The 27,300-nt window shown below is 36.0% G+C and overlaps 3 protein-coding genes across 9 annotated transcripts; all 3 read right to left on the bottom strand.

Moving 5' to 3' along the window:
• Positions 1 to 828: 828 nt before the first annotated feature.
• LOC112722202 (uncharacterized) lies at positions 829 to 18,674 on the bottom strand. 7 transcript variants are annotated; one of them, XM_025773178.3, is made up of 10 exons: positions 18,442 to 18,674; positions 18,151 to 18,179; positions 17,858 to 17,942; positions 17,536 to 17,745; positions 16,100 to 16,217; positions 15,953 to 16,021; positions 15,746 to 15,819; positions 15,290 to 15,378; positions 15,128 to 15,207; positions 829 to 1,847 (listed from the first exon to the last, which is right to left on the bottom strand). In XM_025773178.3, exons 1-9 carry the CDS (start codon positions 18,544 to 18,546, stop codon positions 15,138 to 15,140), a joined length of 849 nt encoding a protein of 282 aa, XP_025628963.1. In that variant the 5' UTR covers positions 18,547 to 18,674; the 3' UTR covers positions 829 to 1,847; positions 15,128 to 15,137. The 7 variants fall into 7 exon arrangements, with proteins under 7 accessions (XP_025628963.1, XP_025628964.1, XP_072063072.1 ...); XM_025773179.2 differs by lacking the exon at positions 829 to 1,847 and adding an exon at positions 13,674 to 14,175 and having other exon boundaries at positions 15,953 to 16,010; positions 16,095 to 16,217; XM_072206971.1 differs by lacking the exon at positions 829 to 1,847 and adding an exon at positions 13,674 to 14,175 and having other exon boundaries at positions 15,953 to 15,977; positions 16,095 to 16,217.
• LOC112722201 (uncharacterized) lies at positions 9,876 to 13,285 on the bottom strand. Its single transcript, XM_025773173.3, has 3 exons — positions 12,555 to 13,285; positions 11,015 to 12,007; positions 9,876 to 10,919 (listed from the first exon to the last, which is right to left on the bottom strand). Exons 1-3 carry the CDS (start codon positions 13,141 to 13,143, stop codon positions 10,801 to 10,803), a joined length of 1,701 nt encoding a protein of 566 aa, XP_025628958.1. The 5' UTR covers positions 13,144 to 13,285; the 3' UTR covers positions 9,876 to 10,800.
• LOC114924668 (uncharacterized) lies at positions 10,302 to 10,778 on the bottom strand. The gene has a single exon (XM_029289929.1). The coding sequence runs from the start codon at positions 10,776 to 10,778 to the stop codon at positions 10,302 to 10,304; it is 477 nt and encodes a 158-aa protein (XP_029145762.1).
• Positions 18,675 to 27,300: the final 8,626 nt, after the last annotated feature.

The following is a 27,300-nucleotide window of genomic DNA, read 5'->3' as shown; positions in this document are numbered from 1 at the left end:
TGCCAGTTTACATCGTCTATCCTTGAGCAAAGTATAGACTATTATATACTTCTGAAAAGTCCTGGATGTCTACTTTCCAACGAAATTGGAAGCGCGCCATTTGGAGTTCTGTAGCCCCAAAAAATCCACTTTGAGTGCAGGGAGGTCAGAATCCAACAGCATCAGCAGTCCTTTTTCAGCCTGATTCAGATTTTTGCTCAGCTCCCTCAATTTCAGCCAGAAAATACCTGAAATTACAGAAAAATACACAAAATCATAGTAAAGTCCAGAAATATGAATTTTGCCTAGAAACTAATAAAAACATCCCTAAAAGTAACTAGTTCCTACTAAAAACATACTAAAAACAATGCCAAAAAGCGTATAAATTATCCGCTCATCAGGCGCCAAAAACTTGATGAGGAAAAAATGATTCCACACAAACTCACCGGCAAGTATACTGGGTTGCATCAAGTAGTAAAACTCACAGAGGTGAGGTCGATCCCACAGGGATTGATGGATCAAGCAACTTTAGTTAGGTGATTAGTCTAGTTAAGCTAACAGTCGTGAATTGGGTGAAATTGTATTGACAGAATGTAAAGTGCAGAAGGTATAAAGTGCAGAAGGTAAATTGGCAGAAACTTAAAGAGCAAGAAATATAAATTGCAGCAAATGTAAAGGGAATTGGGTGCTAGAAAATTAAATAAAGCAGTAAATCAGAACTCGGAATAATTGCAGAAGATTAAAATTGTGTGAAAGAAATTTGAAAGCAATAGGAACAGAAAGGTACAATTGGCAGAAATAAAAATTGCAGAAGAGTAGAGATGCAGGAAATTGAAATTGCAATAAAAGTGAACTGAATTCAATATAGCTGAAATATGAAAATGTAGAAAAGGAAAAAGTGTATCAGAGAGCCTTCTATTCTACTCCTACTCATACTCCTACTGCTGCCTACCACTAATGCAGCCTACTGTTCGTGAAGCCTTTTTCACTAACTGTGAACCAAAGCCTTTTTATAGGCATTCCTAAATTACAAATGAAATTGAAATTGAAAATAAATTACAATTCAAATGAAATTGCTATTTTAACTATTTCTTGTGCTTTGAGTGATGTCAATGGGCTTTACTTGCTTTGAAGTTTCAATGGGCTTGGAATCAGATCAATTGAGCTAGAATTGCACTTCTAGGAGAGGGTAGCGTTCAAATAGAGAACGGAGCGCTTTTATACCCACGCATACGCGTCCTCTACGCCTGCGCATCCTTTTTGCATTTTGCCCCATCCACGCGTACGCAACACCTACGCGTACATGTGACCTTCAGATTTTGAGCTTGTGACGCGTACGCGTGCCATACGCTTGGGCGTCCCTTGTAGCACTCTCCAAACGAGCGTAGCGTTCGCAATATCAGTGCTCCCCACGCGTACGCGTCCCTTATGCATACGCGTGGGTCTTCAAACATGCCACTTCCACGCGTACGCATCAGCCATGCGTACGCGTGGTTCTTCAGAAATGTCATTCGACGCGTGCGTGTCATGTACGCTGGGCGTCGGTCGCAAAACTTCAATTCCAACTTTAAATTTGCTCGAAAACGCTCATTCAGATAACTTAGCACTCTCTTTGCAATTGAGCGCTGATCACATCCACGCGTACGCGTCATGCACACGTACGCATGGGTCTTCAAAATTCCTTGCCCGACGCGTGTGCGTCTTGTACGCGTGCGTGTTGCGTTCTTGCACCAAGAGCACTCTCCTTATTTAAATCATGGGTTACGTTTTTAAAAGCGTGGCCTAAGGCTCCAAAGCGTGCTCAAACTTCAAAATGTGTCCAGAATTCTTATTTTGTACTTCCTGCTTCTTTTCCTTCTTCTTTTCACCTGTCATCAACCAAACAGATACATCAAAACCTTGGCATAATCATCAAATCTTGCATCATTCATATTATCAACTAAATCTTGCAAGAAATCTAATGAAAATGCATAAAATTATCAATGTTTGATTGAATCAAGACAAGCATGAAATTCTCACTCAAACACTTACTTATTGCCTAAAAATGCATGAAAACCAAGTAAAAACTAATGAAAAAGGCTTGTGAAACTAGCCTAAGATGACTTGTCGTCAATATTATAGAAGTAACTGTCAATTGACATTAGGTTAGTCTATAAATAGAGTTTTGGGCAAACATTGCAATCAGTTAAGTTCTTCTTGGAAATCCAAGAACATTCTCAACCTCCCTAACATCACAGAGTAAAATTGAGAATCTTAAGTAATTCTTCTAAAGTCTAAACTCAAACTTGTACTATATTTTCTATTTTTAATTAAAGTTCTTTATTACTTTTTATTTGTTTTTCTTCATCTTCTTCTTCCTTTTTCTTTTAATTTTTGCATTTTACTTTGCCTCCGGCGCTTTGTATGTTTTTTTTTATATTTAATTTTATTTTTGAAACTATAATTGAGACTTTGAGACACCCACAAGAGGATTCATTTTCGCTCTTTGAATTAAGATTGTGAAACAAAACTCAAAAGTTATTAATTTATTTGTTGTTAACAATAGAATAAAAAATTGAGTAAATATGCTAGGCGAAAGAAAATATTATCTAAAAAGAAAATTTGAATAATGCAAGGAAGGTTGTAACTGACATGATATTATTGGGCATACTTGGTCAAAGGCATAACTGATAGAGGTAGCAATGCAAAGCGTCAAAGAAACAATTGCGGGACGGTTATTTATCAGAATTTGAAAATCGGCAAAGATATTATAGAAGTAACTGTCAATTGACATTTGGTTAGTCTATAAATAGAGTTTTGGACAAATGTTGTAATCAATTTAGTTTTTTTTTTTGAAAAACACTTAGAAATCCTAAAATGCTCTCAGCTTCCCTGACATCACAGAGTGAAATTGAGAATCTTAAGTAATTTTTCTAAAATTTGATTTCAAACTTGTACTTTATTTTCTATTTTTAATTAAAGATCTTTATTACTTTTTATTTGTTCTTCTTCGTCTTCTTTTTACTTTCTCTTTTAATTTCTGCATTTCACTTTGTCTTTGGTACCTTGCATATTTTTTTTATCTTTAATTTTATTTTCAAAACTACAATTGAGACACCCACAAGAGTAGTTTTCGCTCCATGAATTAAGATTGTGAAACAAAATTCGAAAGTTGTTAATTTATGTGTTGTTAACAATTGAACAAAAAATTGAGTAAATATGTTAGGCAAAAGAAAATATTATCTAAGAAAAAAATTTGAATAACGAAAGGGAGGTTGTAAGTGTCACGATATTATTGGGTATACTTGGTCAAAAACGTAAGTGACAGAGGTAGCTATGCAAAGCGTCAAGGAAACAAGTGTGGGACGGTTATTAATTCGAATTTGAAAATTCACAAAGATATTATAGAAGTAGCTCTCAATTGACATTAGGTTAGTCTATACATTGTAATCAGTTCAGCTCTTCTTTGAAAACACTTAGAAATTCAAAAACACTCTCAGCCTCACTGGCATCACAGAGTAAAATTGAGAATCTTAAGTAATTTCTCTGAAGTCTAAATTCAAACTTGTACTTTATTTTTTATTTTTAATTAAAGTTATTTATTACTTTTTATTTTTTCTTCATCTTCTTCTTCCTTTCTCTTTTAATTTATGCATTTTATTTTGTCTTTGACACCTTGCATGTTTTTATTTTATCTTTAATTTTATTTTTAAAACTACAATTGAGACCTTGAGACACCCATAAGAAGAGCTATTTCTGCTCCTTGAATTAGGATTGTGAAATAAAATTCGAAAGTTGTTAATTTATTTGTTGTTAAAAAATTGATCTCATCGCCTACGAGAATTTCACCTGCTTAGCCATCATCGAGGCCCTTGGCAGTGCCCTCACCAACAAATACTCCGAGGGCCTCCCTGGCAACTGCTAATACAGCTGCAATGAGTACATGGTCGAGATTGAGAATCTCTGCCGCTCCGCTCATGCGCCCTCCATGCCTTCCACCTCGACCCTCAATCTTGGGGCATTAACGTCCAGCCTTACTCCGGGACCACACGAATTGCACCGCCTACACTGTCGCCTCCAGCCATATGACCGCATCATGGGGCTTGACCTCCCTTCCGGCGATCACTTTACCCACGGTTACTACACCTCCGGTGGGAAGAAGATCTCTGCAACTTCCATTTACTTTAAGGGTTTGCCTTACAAGGTGAATAACACCACTGGATACATTGATTATGATAGGATGGAGGAGAAGGCCTTGGATTTCAGGTTTTGGCTGGATTTGAGTTCGAATAAGCTGAGTGGGCCAGTTCCTTTTGCTCTTTTCGAACTTCTATCGCTGCAGTAATTAACGCTGTCTTTCAAAGAGTTTTTTCAGTGAAAAAAAATTCTGCAGGATTTGAGAAAAGCAGATTGATCACGGTAGACATAAGCAACAACAAGCTTAGGGGTACTTTGCCATGGTTCATGGCGTGGATGCCTCAGCTTTCAGCATTGTTGCTGGAGAAAAAGAAGAAGAATAAAAAGGAGGATGAAGAAGAAGGAGGAGGTAACATTTTTAGAAGGACCAAAAAATGTTAAGGTTAAATAAAGAAGGAGGGATTAAATCGGGTACAAATTGCAATCTGGCTAGCTAAACTAGCAATTGTAGACGCCAGTGCAGCACACTGTAGCCACGTCAATACTGAAATAGGTGACTCATAGTCGGAAATATGCCTAGGGACCATTATGATGTCCGGAGCTGAATTTGGGAGACTACTATGGTGCAATTGGAATTTCGAAGACCAAATTAGCTAATCTCATAAATCTCAGGAATCAGTATAGAGATTTACTCCATCATGGGAGCTAAAATGCCAAGACAAGCGGGCAAAGAAACCTGTTGTGGTTATTGGTAGCAGCAAAGAGCAAGACGTGATTTGCGTTTGCGCTTCTTCTTGTCCCATTTGTTCTCGAAGAACCTTTTCCACTCCAATTCTTCTAGCACTAGCTTTCATCACTTTCACGTGGAAATGGTTAATCAGCTCATCACTTCCGGTTTGTTCTTTTTCGCTTTCACCTCCATGTTGAACGCACTCGATTTCAACAAATGCATGTTCCGGCCGGTACACCATTTCCAACAATGAAAAAAACAAAGAAGTAAATTGTCACTATTTGCATTCTCACATGACGGAGATGATGCTGCCGCTGATTGCCTCACAACCACCAATATCGGAGACTATCGTGAAAGTGACGGTAACAACAAAGACAACAGCAGTTTAGATAGAGATAGTTGGGGATTGGCGAAGAAAGATGAGAAGGTCATTTTGTTTTTTAAGTGAATATTCATCTCGATTCTTGATAATTTTTTTTTAAGGACTACGAGACCTCCACAAAAAAATACCCAATTTTAGCCTTTACTTTTTAACATTGTGAGATTAATTAACCCCTACGTTAATGATTTATCTCTAAAACTTGCTTATGTGAGTTGTTAATTACTAATATATTCTCTATTTAATTTTTATAAATAAAAATAATTTAAAAATTACTAATATTTCTTAATTTTACACAGCAAATTTAATTAATATATTTAAAAAAAATAACAAAAATTATTTAAAAAAAAAACTAAACGGCCGTAACAATTATCCAAAATACGAGACTCCCAATAAAAAAACTATCAATCTTAATTGGTTCTTAACGAATAAATTAACAGTTTAACATTTTATATAGGTTTATTCAGTTAATACAAAAAAAAATATTAACAAAAAAATTAATTAATTTTACAGAAATAAAAATCAAAAGCCAAAAATAATATTTTTTTAGTTGTAAATCTAATTGTCTTACAAAATAATTGTTAGAGACATTTAGAATTTTTTTTTTTTTTCATTTAACGGTTCAACAATCTTGGATTCGACTTACGACGCTTTTTAATTTCTATATGAAAGGGAGGCTGGGGTTGAACCCGGTTATGGGAACGTGGGGTGCTGCACAAAGGGGTGGTGTCAGTTGTAAAGGAAATCGGACCGTGGGTGTAGGTCTGTGCAAGTCGGACCGTGCGACATGCAGCTGCACCACAACACGGACCCTGCGACATGTAGGTCACAACACCCATGGTCCATTTTGTGCCTCATTGGACACGCGTCGTCCAACCCTCGCTCCCCAAACGGTGCCCTGATTACCAACATAGTGCATGAAGTAGGCACACCCACCATCCGATAACTCACTTTTAGATTTCACTCTCAACCTTCAAACTCCATTCTTCTTCTTCATTCTTCTGCTGGTAGTGAGTGTCTTCGGTGAAAAATAAAAAAACTGCCAAAGAAATATAAAATTAAAGATGTTGATCGTGCTGAGCTTCATATTAGACACTATATCAGCCATTCTGATTATGTAAGTTTATTTAATATTTTGTTAAATTTTTATAATTTTAAATATTGTTCTTACAATTTAGTTGTTCCTGTTATTGTTAGGATCTGAGGTTAGAAATATACATAGAATGGTTAGAACTATTTTTTAAATTATTTTTATTTTTTTCCTGAATTTTTTTTATTATTTATTTTTTAAAATTGTTATTGTTATGGTCTGAATTTTTATTATTGTTGTTACATAGAATCTGAAAATTAAAAAGCGTTAGTTAGAATGATGTTATGTAAAACAAATACAGTTTTTTTTTTAATTTGTTTAATTATTTTTAATATATTTATTATTAGTGTTAGGAAGTGAAGTGAAAAATAGTATTTAGAAAATAAATTATAAAATGTAAAATAGGACTGGATCTTTAATAAAATTTTTTATAGAAGGTTTTTTTTTTAATTTTTTCAAGTTATAATTGTTAGAAAATTAAATATTATTGTGCGAACAGTAATTGAATGTAAGGAAAAAAAATGAATGCTTAGTATTAATTTTTATCTAATATTTAGTTTGATTTCATTAATTATAATCATAACTGTAGAAGTTAATTATTCATTATTGTTATTAGTAAATGAATTTAGAAAGATAATGAGGATGATTATTAGTAAATTTTAGAATTTATATATCTGTGTTTAACTTTACATAAGTACTAGTTAATAGATAATTAAAAATACAAATTATAATGTTATATATTATCAAAATTGGAATCTACTGGAAATAAATATATAATTCTAATGTTGTCATAGTCTCTGGAACTGATTAGGAATGTATTTATTAGTAGATGTCATTAATAGTTAAGTTGGAGAGATTTCAAGGATTAGTCAAATATTTGTTGTAAATATTTGTTTTACTTTGACTTAGTCAAATAATTTATGAATGTTTTGTGGTTTCAACTAATATGTGTTGTTGAGTTAGTTGTGCAACAATTTTGTTAATGATTTGATCTACTTAGAACTTTATTGCCGCCTAGTAGTAAGTTAGTAATGGTTAATTAGTTGACTAATAAGTTGTTATGTTTTTTGTAGAAATTAAGAATGGTGACATGTAATCATCCACTTCCTCCTGATCGGTACGACGATAGGGTTGAGGAGTATTTACGAGTTACTGGGTTTTATCATGCATCTCAGATAGGTGTAGTACAGTGCCAGAAAGCACTTGTGAATGATCTAATTGAACGGTGGCACCCAGATACACATACGTTTCATCTTCCCATTGGTGAATGTGCTGTAACTCTGGAAGACGTCGCTTTAATTCTTGGTCTTTCGACGGATGGTCTTCCAGTCACGGGGATGACAATGAGTAGTTTCGAAGCGTTGCAGGCTGAGTGTTTGGAACAATTTAGAGTTGCACCGTCTAAAGAACAGTGTAGAGGATGCTGCATAAAACTTACGTGGCTGCGCGACTTAAAAGAAAATTTACAGTTGATTGATGAGATAAGTATATGTAGGTATGTGAAGTGCCACATTATGTTGCTGATCGGGACGATCTTGTTTGGGGATAAATCTGGGGCAGCTGTCCACTGGAAGTTTCTACCATTGCTTCGTGACTTCGGCAGTATTGGACAGTATAGCTGGGGATCAGCATGCTTGGCACACCTTTACAGGGCATTATGTAGGGCATCTCGCTTTAACTGCAAGGAAATCGATGGTCCACTAACCCTTCCGCTCGTATGGGCTTGGATCCGACTGCCTTATCTATCTCCGCTACCTAGGAAACCACGCAGTTTTCTGCTAGCAAACAGGTAATATTATGTTACAATGTTTTCATTTCTTGATATTTAGAATTCAGTTGCACTAAATAAATATATCATATTAGGTGGCGTAACTGGGAGCGTGGTGACCGACGATATAGATATCTGACGCTAAGTCACTTTAGGAAGGCATTCGATGAACTTCAGGAAGGCCAGGTTAGTTTTCATTAAAGATGTATTACTTTCGGATTTAGTGTTTAGCTAAATTGATGAAGCATTGGTATTGTAAATGTGATGTGGGTTGGACTTATGAGTTTCATTTATGATTGGCAATTTGTGTGGGCTGCTTATTCTGTGGACCGTGTGGATCCGAATATAATTCCTCCTGAAATCTACATGCAGTCGGTTGTATGGAGCGCAACAGTGCCGTTGGTGTCATTCGAATGCATCGAGTGGCATGCCACCGATAGGATTAGGTGACAGTTCAATTTAATTCAGGGAGAACCTAATCAGGAACAGAATCTGGACAAGGCGTATGGAGAAGTCCCTACTGGTCCTAAGAATCTTAATTGGGTCACGGCACCGACTCATTCATATTGGGTGATGCATTGGACAAACAGGTATCATCACGTTCTTTCTGAGGTTCTGATGCCCTCACAATATCCATTGGAGTCTTACATGTACTGGTACCGAACAAAATTTGGGGACCGCTTATACTTGTTGAACCTTGTAGTAGAAGAAAATGATGAGGGTAATCAGGATTTGGATGAGGGTAATGAGGAGATGGACCGGGGTAATGAGGATATGGAAGAGGGTAGTCAGGATGCTGATGATGACAATGAGGATCAGGAGGCCCAATCGCCGCCACCACCTCCAAATCCGATTCCAGAAGAGCAACCTCAATCCTCATGCCAATATGTACCTTAGACACAGTTCACAACTACATTTCCAATGCATCAACAATTTTGGGGTATGCCACAGTATGAAACAGGAGAAGGAGGTTCTTTTAGTCAATTGCTTGGGTTCATGGCTGCAGATGCTGGACATTCACAATATCGCAATCAGCCTGATTTCACGGCAGGTAGGTATTCGTTGGATGCGAGGCTTCCATGCCATACCTCATCGGTTGCTTCTGGAGGATTCGTGTCTGTTGACTCTAGTAGAAGTAAAGGTGGGCGTGGAGTTCTTAATAGTCAAAATCCTAACCGTGTTTCCATGGTACCTATTGAAGAAGATGCTAACACACTCGAAGAGGACACCAATGCGTATCTAGTAGATGAATCGGATGACGAGGATGATATAGAGGAGTTCGATGAGGATGAGGAATCACGTAATGATGGTAAGATGATTCTGTATTTTGCTTTACATGTTCTATTAGTGACTCATTCTGTGTTCATAAATGGTATCTCCATCTGATTTGAGTAACTGATATGTGGTATCTCTCTTGTTTTGATTACCTAAAACCATAAATTTAATTTTTTTTATTAAATTGTATGCAGGTCATTGTGACACTCCGGATGACAAAGCAAAAGGTTACAATCTGAGGATTGATCCGCCACGTCATAGCGCTAATCGCTACACTCCATCCGTGTTCAAAAAGGCAGCTAAAAAATGCAAGAACTTTGTGAAGGATGTTAAGTGGGCAATGAGAAAGTAGTGGTGGTGTAATAAACTTATTTGTGTATTAATTATGTGGACTATGTTTAGCGTACTTTATATGTGTTGGATAGTTTGTATTAATGACCTGGATTGTTGTAAGATTACTTTGTATGTTCATAATATTTTATTATTAATGAACTTATTTATGTATTAATATCCTGGACTATGTATTAGTGTTGCAAAATTTTTCGAATAATTTACTAAGAATGACATATCAGATTAAGTCATTTTGGCAGTTGATGTCATATTACATAACGATACAGGTGGAGAATAATACTAGATTGTCCATTTTGATAATGCTACATAGAGCAGCTCATGTTACATAAAATAATTTCTTAACACAGGTGGACAACTCGTGATATTATATAATGATACATATGTATTATCATCCTAGACTGTGAACCTACTGAGTCTGTCCGCCGGCATTTGCACCACTGGACTGACGGCATCTGCTACGGCTGTGTCCCTCAGCTCCACAAAGCCTACATCGCCTAGGCCGACGTAACATACGCGTGTCCATCTCATTCAAGAAGCGCGTCATTCTGGGGCGACCTTTCGTCACTCGTCTCAGGAAAGGATTTGGTATGAACCGAGGTCCGTTGTAAGCAGGTCATGTAGTCGGATTACCTAGTGGCCTAAACCTTGCTCGGTACACCCGCCGAACTTGGTCCATCTTATACACATCATGCACATATAGTTGCCAGTCTAGTCGCTGGTTGGCACAATATGCGAACACATGTCGACAGGGGATTCTATCTACCTGGAACTCACCACAATCACATCGAAGGCCTCGTAGGTCGACTGCAAACTCAAGTCCACTAGGCATCTCACACACCTCAAAGACCTCATTCTGCCTGTCAAAGCAACTAACCTGTATGTTTCCAGATGCAACTTGGTTTGCATGTAACTTCGACGTCACGACATCAGAAAACACATGCCCAGCAGTAATCCGGGCTTCCGCCTCCGCTCTTTTTCGTGTGAACAACTCGTTAAGTCTGTAAAATGTTGCCTTCACAAGGGCAGTAACGGGTAGATTGCGAGCACCCTTCAATACTGAGTTTATGCATTCCACTAGATTCGTCGTCATATGACCCCATCGATATCCACCATCAAAAGCCAACGCGTACTATTCGCGGGGGGATTCGGTTTAACCAGTTAGTGTAGGCCTCGCCCCGTTCTTGTAAACGTTGGTATCGTACTTCATACTCCCGCACCGTCCTCGAATATCCTGTATGATAAAAAGATAGAAACAAAAATAAAGAGGCTAACACACTCATTGGCGGTAAATCTGTTAGTAAAATAATTAACTTTGCTAAGCGTTACCTAAATTGACGACCAGTTTCTGCAAGTATGGCGCCTTGAATTTCCTCAGAAAATTCGATTCTATATGCCTGATGCAAAACATATGGAAAGCTCTTGGAGGTGACCAAGCACCGTTACTCCTTTCCACAGCGGCATTTATGAATTCATGACGGTCGGATATCAGTCCCACACCATCTCGAGTGACAACATGCTGGCGAAGGTTACTAAGGAAAAAGTACCATGCATCAGAAGTCTCTCCCTTCACAATAGCAAAAGCAATTGGGACGATATTGTTGTTGCCATCTTGTGAAACTGTCACTAGTAGACAACCCTTGTACTTTCCGTACAAGTGTGTCCCATCCACCTGTACAACTGGCTTACAATGTCTGAATGCTCTAATGCAGGGGTAATAACTCCAAAAGACCCGATGCAATACCCGAATATCAGTCACCAAGTCGTCACCTTGATATGCAGGCATAGTCTCAAAATGAACAACAGCTGATAGCTCCTTATGACACATGGCCTCAAACCATATAGGCAAGGCTTCGTACGATGCTTCCCAGCCTCCAAATATTTTTTCCACTGCCTTTTGCTTAGCCAACCATGCTTTCCGATAACTAACGGTGTAGTTGAACTTCGATTGCACCTCTGCTATAACCGATTTTACCTTTAAGGCGGGATCAGCCTCAACCAACGGCTTTATTGCTTCTGCAATTGTATTCGAATCCAACTTCGAATGATCCTGAGAAATTGTTGCTCTGATACATGTGTGACTGCCATTATACCTCTTTATAACCCAACAGTACTTCCGGCTGATCATGCTAACCCGGATAAGCCAATCACACCCTGACCCATACTGTGTACACTTAGCATAAAATGTCAATGGTTCAGACTCATAGACCCGGTAGTCTACGCTTCTTCGTATGGTATACTCTTTTATCGCCTTAATAACAGTTTCTCTAGAACTGAATTCCATCCCAACAGCAAATTCACCATCTGCGACAAAAGGAATTTCTGCCACAAGGACAGCCATACAAAACATATTTAAAACACAAATATTGTAACATCGAAAATGAACGTAAACAATTTGTAATTGCATCAATTATAACATAACTCCAATTTATTTATATTTAACTAATTGACTTATCTACAATTACTGCAAATTTATTTTCCACTAATTTACTATCGGATATTAATTTCTATTTAACTAACTCGCTGGTTTACTATTTTACTAATTAACCCTAATTTATATTAATCTAATTTACTAACTTACTAGAATAAATACGAATAAATATATTTACTGAAGTTTTCTAACTTCACACGTAAATCCTAACTAATATTTAACTGATTTACAAATTTCTATATAATTTCTAACTAATATTCAACTAATTCAGTCACTTGCTAAAAAATTAACTTTCTTAAACTTAGATACACAAACACGTGAATAAAAATAAATACTAATTCAGTAAATTTTCACACTTTACTTAGCTAGTTGGTCCAACTATCAACATAAATTATTAAAATATTCTAATAGATATTATAAATATAGAGAATTACGTACCTGCACTGGTATAATCCGGAAACTCCGGAACATGCATGACTTCCAAATCCAAAACTCGCATGAATGATGGCTCCTCAAATGGCACTTCGTTTGCCAATGCATTTGCCACATCTGATACATCCGGAGCCATAGGTCTGCCACCTTGATCTCCATCTCCATCTGGACCAACAACTTCGTAGTTGCTTTCGAACTCTTCTTCGCTATCGCTATTGTAATCTTCCCGTAGAATATTCCGGTCGGCCTCAGATTGCTCGAACTCAACATACAACTCAATGAACGCGAGTTGACTCCGATTTTCAATGTACATTGAAAACATCTCGTGCATGCTCGCTTCGTCCGTTACATATTTGGTTTGAAACTGGACGAATCCACCAAACACCTGCACAGGGTATCTATATAGAATACAGGCTACACTTCTTGCCCTCTCAGACTGGATCTTTTCACAGATCACACCTTTGAGCTCTTCAAATGAGATTGTGAAAGGAATCACAACATCTAACGAATTTTCACAAACAAATCTTACTCCTTCAGATATTTGTAATAAAATCTGACCAAAATAATACACCTTCAATAAAACTCGGTCACTCATTTCTTTTAATCACATAAACAAAATCAAAAAGTTGAGAACTCGATCTGTAACTAATATGGGCGCTAAGTAATGAAGAAACAGAGAAGGAAAAACCAGAGGAAAGAACCGTTGAAGAAGAAGAAAACGCCAATAGGTCTCACCATCATTCAGACACTTTTGTTTAGAGTCCCCAACATGTCGGACCCTCCGATTAGGTATACTTCATTCAAAAAATTATTAAAATAACCTACTCGCACCCTCCGATTTCATTTAAATGCATTAAAAAAAATACCCTCTACTAGCAACTCGGAGGGTCCGATTAGGCGTCTCAGAGGATTCAAAAATTCATCCCCTTCAAATCGGACCAACCGATTTGTTGGTCCAAAGCTTAAACACAAACAAGTCGTAGGGTCCGTGTTGAAGCACCTGACACCAGAAAAAAGACTGCCCCACAAGTTGGTATTGCACCCCATCATGCCATATCCGGGAATGACACGCACCCTCATTCCATATCAATAAAATTGAGCCCAACTTACGACTGTAGTACCGAATACGAAGTTGAATGAGTCAATACCTTTTTCTCATGATTAAGGGGAAGGGTCAGTCAACATCAAATTCAAATTCAAATTCCTATAAAACATGGTCTCCTCCTCACCGTACTGAATGAGTGGGCTTCACCTGGGCTTTACTGCTTTAGTATGACAGTGTTTTACTTTACCATAATCCGAACTTTCCATTTCATTCCAAATACATCTTTAATTTCTTCTTACAACGAAGTTCTTTGCTTAAGCGAAAAAAGTCGAAAGATGTATGATCATCAATTAACACTTGATACTTCCCAGTCACTGGCAGGGAAGGTTTTTGACGACCGTGAAGCTTGATTTCCTTCATGCACTCCATAAGAGTTCTCTAGATTTCTTTGATTGACATGGACGTCCATGGTGAATCTTCTTGGAGGAAAGTCTAAAATCAACATTAAGCAATACATCTTTGGATCTTCCCATCTATGTCAAACCATTCACCCTAGATGATGATAGTGGGCAAGAGGCACACCTGCATTAATAACATCTTAGGGTGTTTTGTTGATAAGTAAAGATATAGCCAAAGCATATTCACTTCAGAAAGAACAAATTGAAGGAAAGGGATTTGATAAATGTAGAATTGTCGATGAAGGACACTACAAGCGGGAAGTTAAAGTGTACAATTCATTATGATATTGAATTTTATCAGTATACAGCCCATTCTGTCTAGGGGTGTGCATGGCCCGGCCCGGCCCGAAGACCCGACCTAGTCTCGAACACTTTAGGGACTATTTTGGTGTGATTTCACCGGGTCTAGGACCGGGTAAGGATCTCAAAAATAGACCTGATCATTATTTCGGGTCGGGTTTGGTCAATGATTCGGGTCACCCGAAGTCGGCCCGGTGGCCCGGTCATTATACACAATTAATATTTTGTGTTATTAGTGATGGATGATGGCTATTCTTATATGGAATTTAAGTATTGTAAACCTTAATATTTTTTGTTATTAGTTATTATAAGACTATAAGTTAATGTTTTATGTTTAAAATGCATAAGATTTTAGACTAATGCATAATATTGTGTTATTTATATTAATTTAAATATTTGGTATTATTAGACAATATTAGTATTGATTATGGTTATGCTTTAATTTTAGAGAAGAGTTGGTTCTTGTTATATTTTTCTAAGTGAATTTTATCATGTCAAATAATGGTTGGAGTCTTGGAAATTTGAATATTTTCACATGCTAGCTTATAAGAAGTTATCAAGGTAATGTAATGTTAACGGTCCAGTTTTCACCCGGTTTTTACCCGGTATAATCGTGTCTAATAAATAGGCTCTAATAAATAGGGTCACTGGCTCGGTATATATTTCGGGTCGGGTCTGGGTCACATTGAATCCAGTTTCACCCGGTCCATGCACACCCCTAATTCTGTCTTATGATAACTCGATAAGCTATCTTTATAAGGGATATAAACATTTACCATTCATGACTCATGATGGTTTGACTTTCCATCCTGCTTTTGAGATGCGACGAAGCTCCTGAGTTCGACCCTTCATATCACTGCAACTTCCCCCAATAATGTTAGGAACTAACGGTGCAAAACCTTGATTAACAAGATAAAGATATAGAAATGTAAAGGTACCTTTGAACAAGATAAAGAAAAAGATAGAACACAGGAAGTAGCACCAAGATCAATGCTCCAGCAGCCAGGCGGAAGAAACTACTTTGCTCCTGCAGAGAAAAATACCAGGTTTAATAAACAGCAGGCATGTCCTATATGATATGTGTTCACTCATCACTGTGATGATAAATTGGCTATATATAATCTTCAGAAATTGTTGCATGATGAACTGAAAATGGGAAAAAGGGAATGCCTAAACCTTTCCAGCAAAAAGGAAGATACTGTGATTGCAATCTTAGATGCTGATTTGAGCTAACCTTTTGCATGGAATTTTTTTAATGACATGACCCATAGCCCAATGTAGATCATCTACCCGACGAATTTTATAGATATCCCTTTATTGCTAAAAGTCAGCAATGACAAGTTTTTAACAAAAGATAAGCTAATTATACATTAACATTTTGAATTGGGCCATACCTTGCCTCCTCTAGAGAAGGGCTTCTGTTTCCCTGAGCAGGTGTGAGCATCACAAAACTGGTGTATAAACAATTCTGCCATCAAACCAAAAGAGCACTATAAGAAACACAGCTCAAATTTATTTTTGGGGGAATGGGTTAGAATAAACACCATAATGGTATAACGAGAGTAAACTAGGGGAACTAAAATTAAAAAACACAAGTATACCATGAAGACGGCTTGCTGATGGCCCCTGGCTTATGGAAAAGCAACTGTCAGCAAGACTCTGGACAAAATCTGGATATGAATTAGGTAGAACTAGGCCAAAATGACAAATAAATATAAAAAATAATAAAAAAATGAAAGCAACCTCACATAGGTGACGGTTTTTTGCGGCAGCTGCTGGATAACACTTAGTTCTAGAGAACTTGGAATTCATAACAGCATCACAATGCAATGCTCCACATAAATCAGCCAAGCAATTATCATGACTCTGTATTTAAATAAATCCAGAAGAGAGTATAAAAACATTTTCCAAGTAAAACTTTGATTAAATAGCAATGCAAGTAAGTCAAATGTCAACTCCACAAGCATGTATTGAATCTATTGAAATAACATTAGTTTTCTTTAAAATAACCAAAATACTCAGAGACAGCAAGGACAGAGACACAAAATGTCTCCATCTTGTGTTTGATTATAGTAGGCAAAACTCAAAAAACAAGAGACAGAGACATGTACGAAATACCAAAACTACTCTCTCTAATTAAAGAAGAAAAAAATATTCCTCCAACCTACACTTCCTCTCTTTCTCCCAGCAGCAATAACACTCGCACACACCATCAGATCTCAACCTCCTACATAGCCTCCATAACCTCTCCTCCTGCTGCCACTACTGCCAATCTCTCCTCTCTCTCTGCCTTCATCCCTTCTTTCCCAAACCCAAACCATTCCTCCAAAGTTCAAACTTGTCACTCTTAAACCATGCTTTTTTAATTTCATCTCCTCCATTTCCAATGTTCTGTTCAAAACTGTAATAGAGAAAGAAGAGAGATGGAGGAGTGGAAGAGTGGCGGTGGAGGAACAGTGAAAGAAGGTCAGGTGGAGGAGGAGGAGTAGGGAGTTGAGGAGTGGAGAAAGGGTAAATTCAGAATTATGAAAAGAATAGTGAAGGCATATTGGTCCAAAACATTTTATTAAGTTTGTGTCTCAGTTCCTGTCTCTCCTGTCCTTCCCCCATCCCAAGGACACAAATTTTTGTCCTTCCATATCTCAAATAAAAAACACCCTTATTCTCACATGGAGACAGAGATAGAGACAGCTAGGAATTTTATCTTGGGGAGGAGACAGGGGCCAGGGGGAGGGGGAAGGTATTTGTGGCCCCATCCAGCATCCCTTTCCGGCCATCATAGAGGGGAAACTCTGAATAATTCAAACTCAGACAGCATCATGTTCATTCATAGATTATTAAAAACTACAAATAAGTTAAGATATAAATAATAACAAAATAGAAACAGCTAATCAGGGTTTAAAAGTATGTGCTTAATATTGAGATTTAACATAGAAGCATTAACAGCGATGCTGTAACATTGATTCAAAATGAGCAATCAAGAACATAAAGTGATCAAGAGAATAGAATGTTATGATTTGAAGTGTCAGAACGATGAGCATATAGAGGCTCTACATACACAAAAGTGGGAGAGGCAATGGGTGTAAGAAAAAGTTATCAGACGATTGATGAAAGTAAAGATGAAAGCACGACTGCACATTGTGTGAACCAAACCCAATGAAGAAAGAAATAAGAATCAACGTACTACATTCAGAAGATTGGAGTGCCTGTTATCAAAATGCTGATCAAGAAATTTTTCTTCACGGAAAACTTTTCTACAATATCCACACCGCCAATCATGCCTGTCTACGAAAATTTTATGCTCCTCCTGATCCCTGAATATATCATTTTCAGGGTGAAGTCTACAGTTTCTTGAAAAATGATAGTTTTCTCGCTCAACAAACGGTGTCAAGTACTACAAAACATACACAAGAACCACAATCTTCGATGTCATTCAAAGTTTACACCACTTAATACAACAGGACATCATAAATTTATCATAATTTTCAAAAGGCATGTTTTGATACCTGTTCTATCACTTTCCGAGCTGCCCTACTTCTTTCTCTAGAGCAATGCACTTCACCAGCATGCTCTTGATCCTGTTCAAGATTTCTACAATAATAAAACATGCATGAATAGGTAGAAGCCATATAGAAGAACACTACCGAAAAGCCTATTCACTAATTTTTTTTTATGTGCTATAAGCTAAGGATCAAACTGCAAATGCATCCATTTGAGAATAAAGTTATATATCAATGGAACTATCTATGGAAGCCACTGACAACGAACAAAAAAAAAGGGTTTGAATCGATAACCATACCTTACAGTAGAAGATTTCTCTTCGTGAACCTGGAGCAAACGTCCCAAAAAGAACAAATGAAAGAAAAGAAACGTGTCAACTTTACAAATACTGGCAACGTAATTCAAGCTAAAATTAAAATTCTGGTCTTCAGGATTAGCATGTCATAAAGATTAGAAATAAATAGAATACGTAAGAAATCGTAATCTATAACAGAAGAAGAACCCTAGAAAATTTAAACCACTCCATTTTTCAAAATCCCCAGGCATCAATTCTCAGAGTTGAGGTATTTGTTTATATCAAATTTCTTACCTGTTTTGCGTGGTGTAAGAGAGGAGATGAAGAAACATACGCGATTTCATGAAAAGAGAAAGTTAAGATCACGAAAATGGAAACAATTGCAGTGAGCTTCTTCATATCTCACTCGGTCACTCTATGTTCAAACTTGTTCTGTTTATTACAGCAAAAATGGTGAACGAATTTTTTTTTTGGTTTCCAAGTATTTTCCAACCGGCGGATATGTTGTACATAGTTATGGATACTCCAAAAATCAAATTTGTTTTTGATTAATTAAATATTTAGGTCAAATTAATTAATTAAATTAGTTTTCCATGATAAAATCGATTATTAATCGGTTAAAAAATTTAGAGTGAATATCTAATTCAGTATAATTACTTATACTTCGAAGGAACAACAAAATTCTTAATAAAAAAAATATTTTTTTGATCTCAAATTTTTATTTTTATAGGACTGATTAGTTCTTGTATCAATAAAAAAAATATTATTTTTTACAGAAGTTAATCAGTTCTATCAAAAAAAATCAGGGACCGAAAAAAATATTTTTGTTTGTTAAGAATCTCGTTGTCTTTTGAAATAATTATTAGGGACCGTTTAAATTTTTTTTTTAAACCTATTTTTAATCAATTATTAAAATAAAAACTGATTTTAAAACAATAATCGATTTCTAAATAAAAACCAATTTTAAAATTTAAAAATTGTTTTTTACATTAAAACACCGTGTTTTTTTTTTTACGTAAAAACCTAAATTTTTATCCTTTTTTAATTAAATTTTTTAATCTAAAAATTAATTTTTTTAAATAATACGAATAATATTTATAAATAATAAAAAAAATTTTATTGCATAAATCAAACACTTCTATTTTTTTTTAACATCATTTGTATTTAAACAAGGCATACTTCACAATTTCTTTTATAAAATTAAGGTTGGAAAAGTAAATCTAATCTCTTTAGCAATTTTATATGTACTTTTTCTCTCATTAGACCATAGAACTTCCATTAACTTATTTTTCTTTGTAAAATCATCACATTTTTCATCATCCCTTCTTAACTGGCGCCACATTTGAGTTTGGACTTTCTAGTCATCTTCAAGCGCAATTGAACCCGGACCCACTGAACAAATAATGTCATTTGATAAAATCAAATCTGCACAAATATATATATATCACGCTTGTAACACCCTACTACACAGAGCCTTACGCTTAAGTCGTAAAGCAGGGGTGGCAAGGTATTACGACCTCTAAAAGAAAAGGATATGTACATAGATATAGTTGGATGAAATCATATCTAGGAGCCTTGAAGGATAAGCTATTCAAAAACGATAAACAGGAAATCGTGTGACACTCGCATGGATAATTGTAAAACGGACAGGAAAAATCCAAAGGGAGCTGAAAACACATATACATATCAAGGTTCCAAAACTTAGATAGCAAGCTCCAGACTCGACCTGCGAAGCTAAGGCCGGCCAGAGTATATGATTATATATATATATACAACCCAAAATAAAAGTCAAACCACAAAGTAAACCCCTGTATCTCCAAGTCGACCTCTAGGAGGGACAAAACACAAAATGTACATGTGGAGATTCTATAAACATGTATACATAGCCCAAAATAAAAATATGACAGTAAAAAAGGTAGTTCTTCGCTTGTAAAGAGGATACCCAGATGCTCAACGAGGTGTCTCTCGACCTGCATCTGAAAAACAACAACATAGTATGGAATGAGAACCGGAGGTTCTCAGTATGGTAAAGGTGCCTGCATAGTTAATGTAAAAGGTCTCAGGAGAGGCAGAGGCATTCTTAGAACTTCGACACTCAGATTTCAGCTTAAGAATTCAACTAAACCAGAAATTAGGTAAGTTGTCTAAGGTATTCAAGTCCTGAATCTAACTTTAACCGAATACTTCACATTCTGTCTCCTCAAATCCTCTGAATCACTGGTGGAACAACCCTCTCCCCTCACACCTTCGTCAAGAGGGATTTCTCAGAAAACATACACATACAGTTCAAGCAAGGAAAACACGGATAGAGAAGCATTTACAGCAAGTAGAACAAGTAGCGGATAAGCAGAATTAAACAGTTAAGCAAACCAAAACAATGCACACTCAAGCAAACAAACAAATGCATATGACGTATGCCTGTCCTATGGCTGATGAGTCTCATCTGTCGGTTATACAGCCAACCCGACATGTCCTGGTAGTTAACCATTGGACAGTCCCTCTGTGCGCGCATCCCCAAGCTCAATAATATTCTATGGAGTCAAACTCCAAGCTCAAATATAATATTCCATGGAGTCACACTCCAAGCTCAATAATATAGTATTCCATGGAGTTGAACTCCAAGCTCAATAATATTCCATGGAGTAAACTCCAAGCTCAAATATAATGTTCAATATTCGTATATATATGCATGTCCATGGGGGAATTCGGGGAGTTAAAGTACTCGGTCACATCTTTTGATAGAGGGTCAACAATTAGTCTCAAATACACAAGCCACATAATAATCTCTTTCCTTTTTAAAATAACATCTCAAATCAAAACTCCAATTCTTATAGAAATTCTAGCAGTATCTCCTCTAAAACTCGAATTTCTGCCAACCCTTCAAGGGTCCCAACTACCGAACCAAACACCTCTCAGTCATTCAAATCATTTCCAGTAACATTATTTCAAAATCAAACAAATACTAATATTAAATATTTTTCCAAAACCAACTAACTTCAACAACAAATTATTAACAACAGCTAAACCACACATTTTATACTATATACACAATCCATCAATTATTCATTCAGTTCATACCTATCTTAAGGTCTTCTAGCCTAAGATTCCACGTGACATTAAACATTAACTACGAGAAATCAAAAGCATACCTTCGTACGGAATCAAAATATTCGAAGCTCCGGAGAAACTTTCTGACTGAGCTATCGAAGAAGAAAATGTCCAGAATCGTCTATGCCTCCTAAAATTTCCGTTGGTCAAACCCAAAGAAAAGATGAGCTATGTCACTATCAACTTTCACTAATAAAAAATGGTGCCAATGTGTAGAAGAAGAGGTTACGAATACTCTTACCGGATTAAATTTTTTATTAGAGTTACGAATTGCAAAAAATCGAAACCGGAAGTTCGAAGAATTTACGTTCTTTCTTTTTTTCTCTTCATTATGCTATTCTCTCTCTTCTTTTCTTTTCTTACGGTATATATATATATATATATATATATATATATATATATATATATATATATATATATATATATATATATATATATATATATATATCCACTAAAGTTTATCATTATCCTTATGTATATATATAAAATAAAGAAAGCCTAAGGCGGCCTAAGGCGGTTTGCTTTCTTAAGTCATATATATATATATATATAAAATATGATTGAAGTATTAGGTTAAATAGTGAATAATAATAATAATAATACGGAACGAACTTTAGTGAATAATAATAATGTATATATATATATAATAATAATAACAATAATAATAATAATTTATATATAAAATTAATAATATATGAGTTACTAATTTAAATGACATTAGTAACTTAAAGGTGAAAGATATTTGGTGAAGCATTAGTAAAGTTAAGCTCAGCAAAGAGTACTGATATTTACTCATATCGGCGGATATCGAACTTGATAATAATGTTATTAACTAACTTTTATTTTTTTAAATTAAAATATCAATTACTCAAATTAAAATATACATATAAGTTTCATTACTTATAAGTTAATAGAATTATAGTTTTAATTATGTAAAATATTTCATCATAAAATATATATATAAGAATATGTATTTGATTGAATTCAAATAGTTATAAAATTAGTTCAATTACTGATAATAAAATAATTTCTAAAAATAGAGAACTCTAATTTATGAGATAAATTATAACTTATTTATATTTATATTTTTAAAACTGAGGGTCACTATATTCTACCCACCTTACAAAAATTTTTGCCCTCGAAAATTGATATAACATAGAAAAGATTCATACTAACGTAACTTCCCTTCTTAAACATGTCAAAGAAAAATAGAAAGATTTGACATGCTTAGTTTGTAAATCCAGGATATTCTTATGGCTTAAAAGTCTACGCAAAGCGAAAGATACAAGATAGACTCGATGCAGAAGGGTTACAAGGCAGGCTGGTATTAGAACGATGGGTTTATCATCCTTAATACTCGTTTTATTTAGCTCCTAAGTTCTGCTGATTCTAATGGTGTCACCTTTCGTAATTCAATCGAAACTGGTTCAGCCTTTGACACTAAATCTATCACAACTTACTCTTTCTCTTGACACATAACCGATTATCAATTACGGGTTCAACCTATGTCATGTCTCTTCCTTGTAACTTACCATATCTGGGTTTCAGGTAACTGTCCCGCACAACTCTCAACATTTCCGGTTCTTTATGTATAACTTTTATACTCAAAATAATTCAACCCACTATTGCTGTGCCACTCTTATTATTATTCTCCAATAATTTAGTCACTTTTTTAGGCTGACCAACTATCGTTCTGTCTCACCATTCGGAGATCTTTAGTCGATCGCTCATTTGAAAATCACAAGGCTCACAACTCGATAATGTACTACAATGAATGCTACGTGTTATTTACTATGCAAGGCAGTCAGAAATTTCGATTATCAGTTTGTGATTACCTCTAATCGGAGTATCTGCACTTCCAGCACCATCCGCTGTCATAGTGAACACGCGTCCCTGATGTTGTGCCTTTCCAGCTTCTTGATTCTTCTTCTTTTCTGGATAATTCCAAGACAAATGTCCAGCTTCACCACAGTAATAGCATACACATAAACCAGCCCTGCACGGAGTATTCGGGTGGTACTTTCCACACCTCCTACAAGTTAAATCATTCAGTGGGGTCTGAGCTTGCTTTCCTTTGACTCTTCCCTGGCTGTTATTATTACTGAATCTCTGGAAGTTATTCTGACCCAAATGTGGTTGTGGGGTGTAACCGCCTCTCTTAAAATCTTGTCCTCTAGGGGCGAAGTTCCTTCCCTGATCTCTCCTAACAAAAATTCGCTAATCACTCTTATCTGATGTCGCCTTTCTCAAACAATCCTCAACAACTCTACTTTTGTTTACCAGTTCCAAAAACACTCTGATATCCATTGGTGCAACGAAGCTCAGAATATCACTTCGAAGACCTCCCTCATACTTAATACATTTCCACTCAGCAAAATCTTCAGGCGCACCTTGACAAATACGAGAAAAGCGACATAACTCCTCAAACCTGCTAGTATACTCAGCAACAGTCATCTGTCCCTGCTTTAACTGCATCAATTCAAGTTCCTTGGCATTTATGGCTGAATTAGGAAAGTATTTCTTATAGAACTCTGTTCGAAAAACCTCCCAAGGAATCACAGCGCCATCTGGCTGCAGGATACGTCGTGTCCCCTGCCACCAATGCTGAGCCTCACCCTGCAGCTGATAAGTTCCAAACTCAACCCATTGCTCCTCAGGAACCTGCTGAGCCTGCAATGTCCGTTCCATAGCCTGAATCCAATTGTCTACATCAGTGGGATTTGAGGTTCTCCTAAAGGTCGGAGGGTGAAATTTCAGAAATGTAGCAAGTGTCATGGGACCGTCCTCATCATTATTGTTTCCGTGATTACCCTGGTTTATCTGATTACCCAGTGCCTCGGCTGTCGCCTGCATAGCCGCAGCCATATTTCCCAGGGCAGCCATGAAGTCTACTGCATTATTCCCTGCCAGGCCAGGAGTAACGGTGTCTATCCTACCTCTACCTCGGCCGCGACCGCGTCTGTGAGTCGACATCTGGTCCCTTCACACACTAAACAAGTGATATTAAGTTGATCAGTCTCAATATCGCAAGTCTAATGCTTCAAGTTCCAAATGCATGCTCATGAACGTTTATGCTACATATATCAATCAAATATCCTAATAGCACATACACACACCCAGAGTATGCCCAGAAGCATAATCAGTCCATCCCTCAGGCTCTATAGGAACGAACTGCTCTGATACCATATTGTAACACCCTACAACACAGAGCCTTACGCTTAAATCGTAAAGAAGAGGTGGAAAGATATTACGACCTCTAAAAGAAAATGATATGTACATAGATATAGTTGGATGAAATCATATCTAGGAGCCTTGAAGGATAAGCTATTCAAAAATGATAAACAGAAAATCGTGTCACACTCGCATGGATAATTGTAAAATGGACAGGAAAAATCAAAAGGGAGCTGAAAACATATATACATATCAGGGTTCCAAAACTTAGATAGCAAACTCCAGACTTGACCTGCGAAACTAAGGCCGGCCAGAGTATATGATTATATATATATATACAACCCAAAATAAAAGTTAAACCACAAAGTAAACCCCTGTATCTCCAAGTCGACCTCTAGGAGGGACAAAACACAAAATGTACATGTGGAGATTCTATAAACATGTATACATAGTCCAAAATAAAAATATGACCGTCAAAAAGGTAGTTCTTCGCTTGTAAGGAGGATACCCAGACGCTCAACGAGGTGTCTCTCGACCTGCATCTGAAAAATAACAACATAGTATGGAATGAGAACCGGAGGTTCTCAGTATGGTAAAGGTGCCTGCATAGTTAATGTAAAAGGTCTCGGGAGAGCCAGAGGCATTCCTAGAACTTCGACACTCAGATTTCAGCATAAGAATTCAACTAAACCAGAAATTAGGTAAGTTGTCTAAGGTATTCAAGTCCTGAATCTAACTTTAACCGAATACTTCACATTTTGTCTCCTCAAATCCTCTGAATCACTGGTGGAACAACCCTCTCCCCTCACACCTTCGTCAAGAGGGATTTCTCAGAAAACATACACATACAGTTCAAGTAAGGAAAACACAGATAGAGAAGCATTTACAGCAAGTAGAACAAGTAGCGGATAAGCAGAATTAAACAGTTAAACAAACTAAAACAATGCACACTCAAGCAAACAAACAAATGCATATGATGTATGCCTGTTCTATGGCTGATGAGTCTCATCTGTCGGTTATACAGCCAACCCGACATGTCCTGGTAGTTAACCATTGGACAGTCCCTCTGTGTGCGCATTTCCAAGCTCAATAACATTCCATGGAGTCAAACTCCAAGCTCAAATATAATATTCCATGGATTCACACTCCAAGCTCAATAATATAGTATTCCATGGAGTTGAACTCCAACCTCAATAATATTCCATGGAGTAAACTCCATGCTCAAATATAATGTTAAAGTACCCGGTCACATCTTGCGACAGAGGGTCAACAATTAGTCTCAAATACACAAGCCACATAATAATCTCTTTCCTTTTTAAAATAACATCTCAAATCAAAACTCCAATTCTTATAGAAATTCTAGCAGTATCTCCTCTAAAACTCGAATTTCTGCCAACCCTTCAAGGGTCCCAACTACCGAACCAAACACCTCTCAGTCATTCAAATCATTTCCAGTAACATTATTTCAAAATCAAACAAATATCAATATTAAATCTTTTTCCAAAACCAACTAACTTCAACAGCAAATTATTAACAACAGTTAAACCACACATTTTATACCATATACACAATCCATCAATTATTCATTCAGTTCATACCTATCTTAAGGTCTTCTAGCCTAAGATTTCACGTGACATTAAACATTAACTACGAGAAACCAAAACCATACCTTCGTACGGAATCAAAATATTCGAAGCTCTGGAGAAACTTTCTGACTGAGCTATCGAAGAAGAGAATGTCCAAAATCGTCTATGCCTCCTAAAATTCCCGTTGGCCAAACCCAAAGAAAAGATGAGCTATGTCACTGTCAACTTCCACTAATCAAAAATGGTGCCAGCGTGTAGAAGAAGAGGTTACGAATACTCTTACCGGATTAGATTTTTTATTGGAGTTACGGATTGTAAGAAATCAAAGCCGGAAGTTCAAAAAGATTTACGTTCTTTCTTTTTTACTCTTCGTTACGCTATTATCTCTCTGCTTTTCTTTTCTTACGGTATTCATAAATATATATATATATATATATATATATATATATATATATATATATATATATATTGAAGTATTAGGTTAAATAGTGAATAATAATAATAATACGTAATGAACTTTAGTGATATATATATATAATAACGATAATAATAATAATTTATATATAAAGTTAATAATATATGAGTTATTACTAATTTAAATGACATTAGTAACTTAAAGGTGAAAGGTATTTGGTGAAGCATTAGTAAAGTTAAGCTCAGCAAAGAGTATTGATATTTACTCATATCGGCGGATATCGAACTCGATAATAATATTATTAACTAACCTCTATTTTTTAAATTAAAATATCAATTACTCAAATTAAAATATACATATAAGTTTCATTACTTCTAAGTTAATGGAATTATAGTTTTAATTATGTAAAATATTTCATCATAAAATATATATATATATAAGAATATGTATTTGATTGAGTTCAAATAGTTATAAAATTAGTTCAATTACTGATAATAAAATAATTTCTAAAAATAGAGAATTCCAATTTATGAGATAAATTATAACTTATTTATATTTATATTTTTAAAACTGAGGGTCGCTACAATGCTAACTGACTATAAAAATCTATAAAATAAATATTAGAATCGATAAATTATCATATGAATTATCAAGCTAACTGACAGAGAACCGAAAGAAGAAGAGAACCGAAAAAACAAAAGAAGAAGAGAACCGAAAAAGAGAGATATTCCGGCGGCAAGAATGGGAGGTCGAGGTAGAGAGACAGAATCGCGAATTAAAGTGAAGACTCGAAGAGACAGAGATCTGACGAACCACCGACGACTCCGGCGAGAGGCAAAGGAGAATAACTGTTGACGATGGCATACAGAGGAG

The sequence above is a fragment of the Arachis hypogaea genome, chromosome 11, assembly GCF_003086295.3.
Source record: "Arachis hypogaea cultivar Tifrunner chromosome 11, arahy.Tifrunner.gnm2.J5K5, whole genome shotgun sequence".
In the NCBI taxonomy this organism is placed as follows: domain Eukaryota; kingdom Viridiplantae; phylum Streptophyta; class Magnoliopsida; order Fabales; family Fabaceae; genus Arachis; species Arachis hypogaea.
Note: the sequence above shows the minus strand (reverse complement) of the source record. Positions and strands in the feature narration are given on the sequence as shown.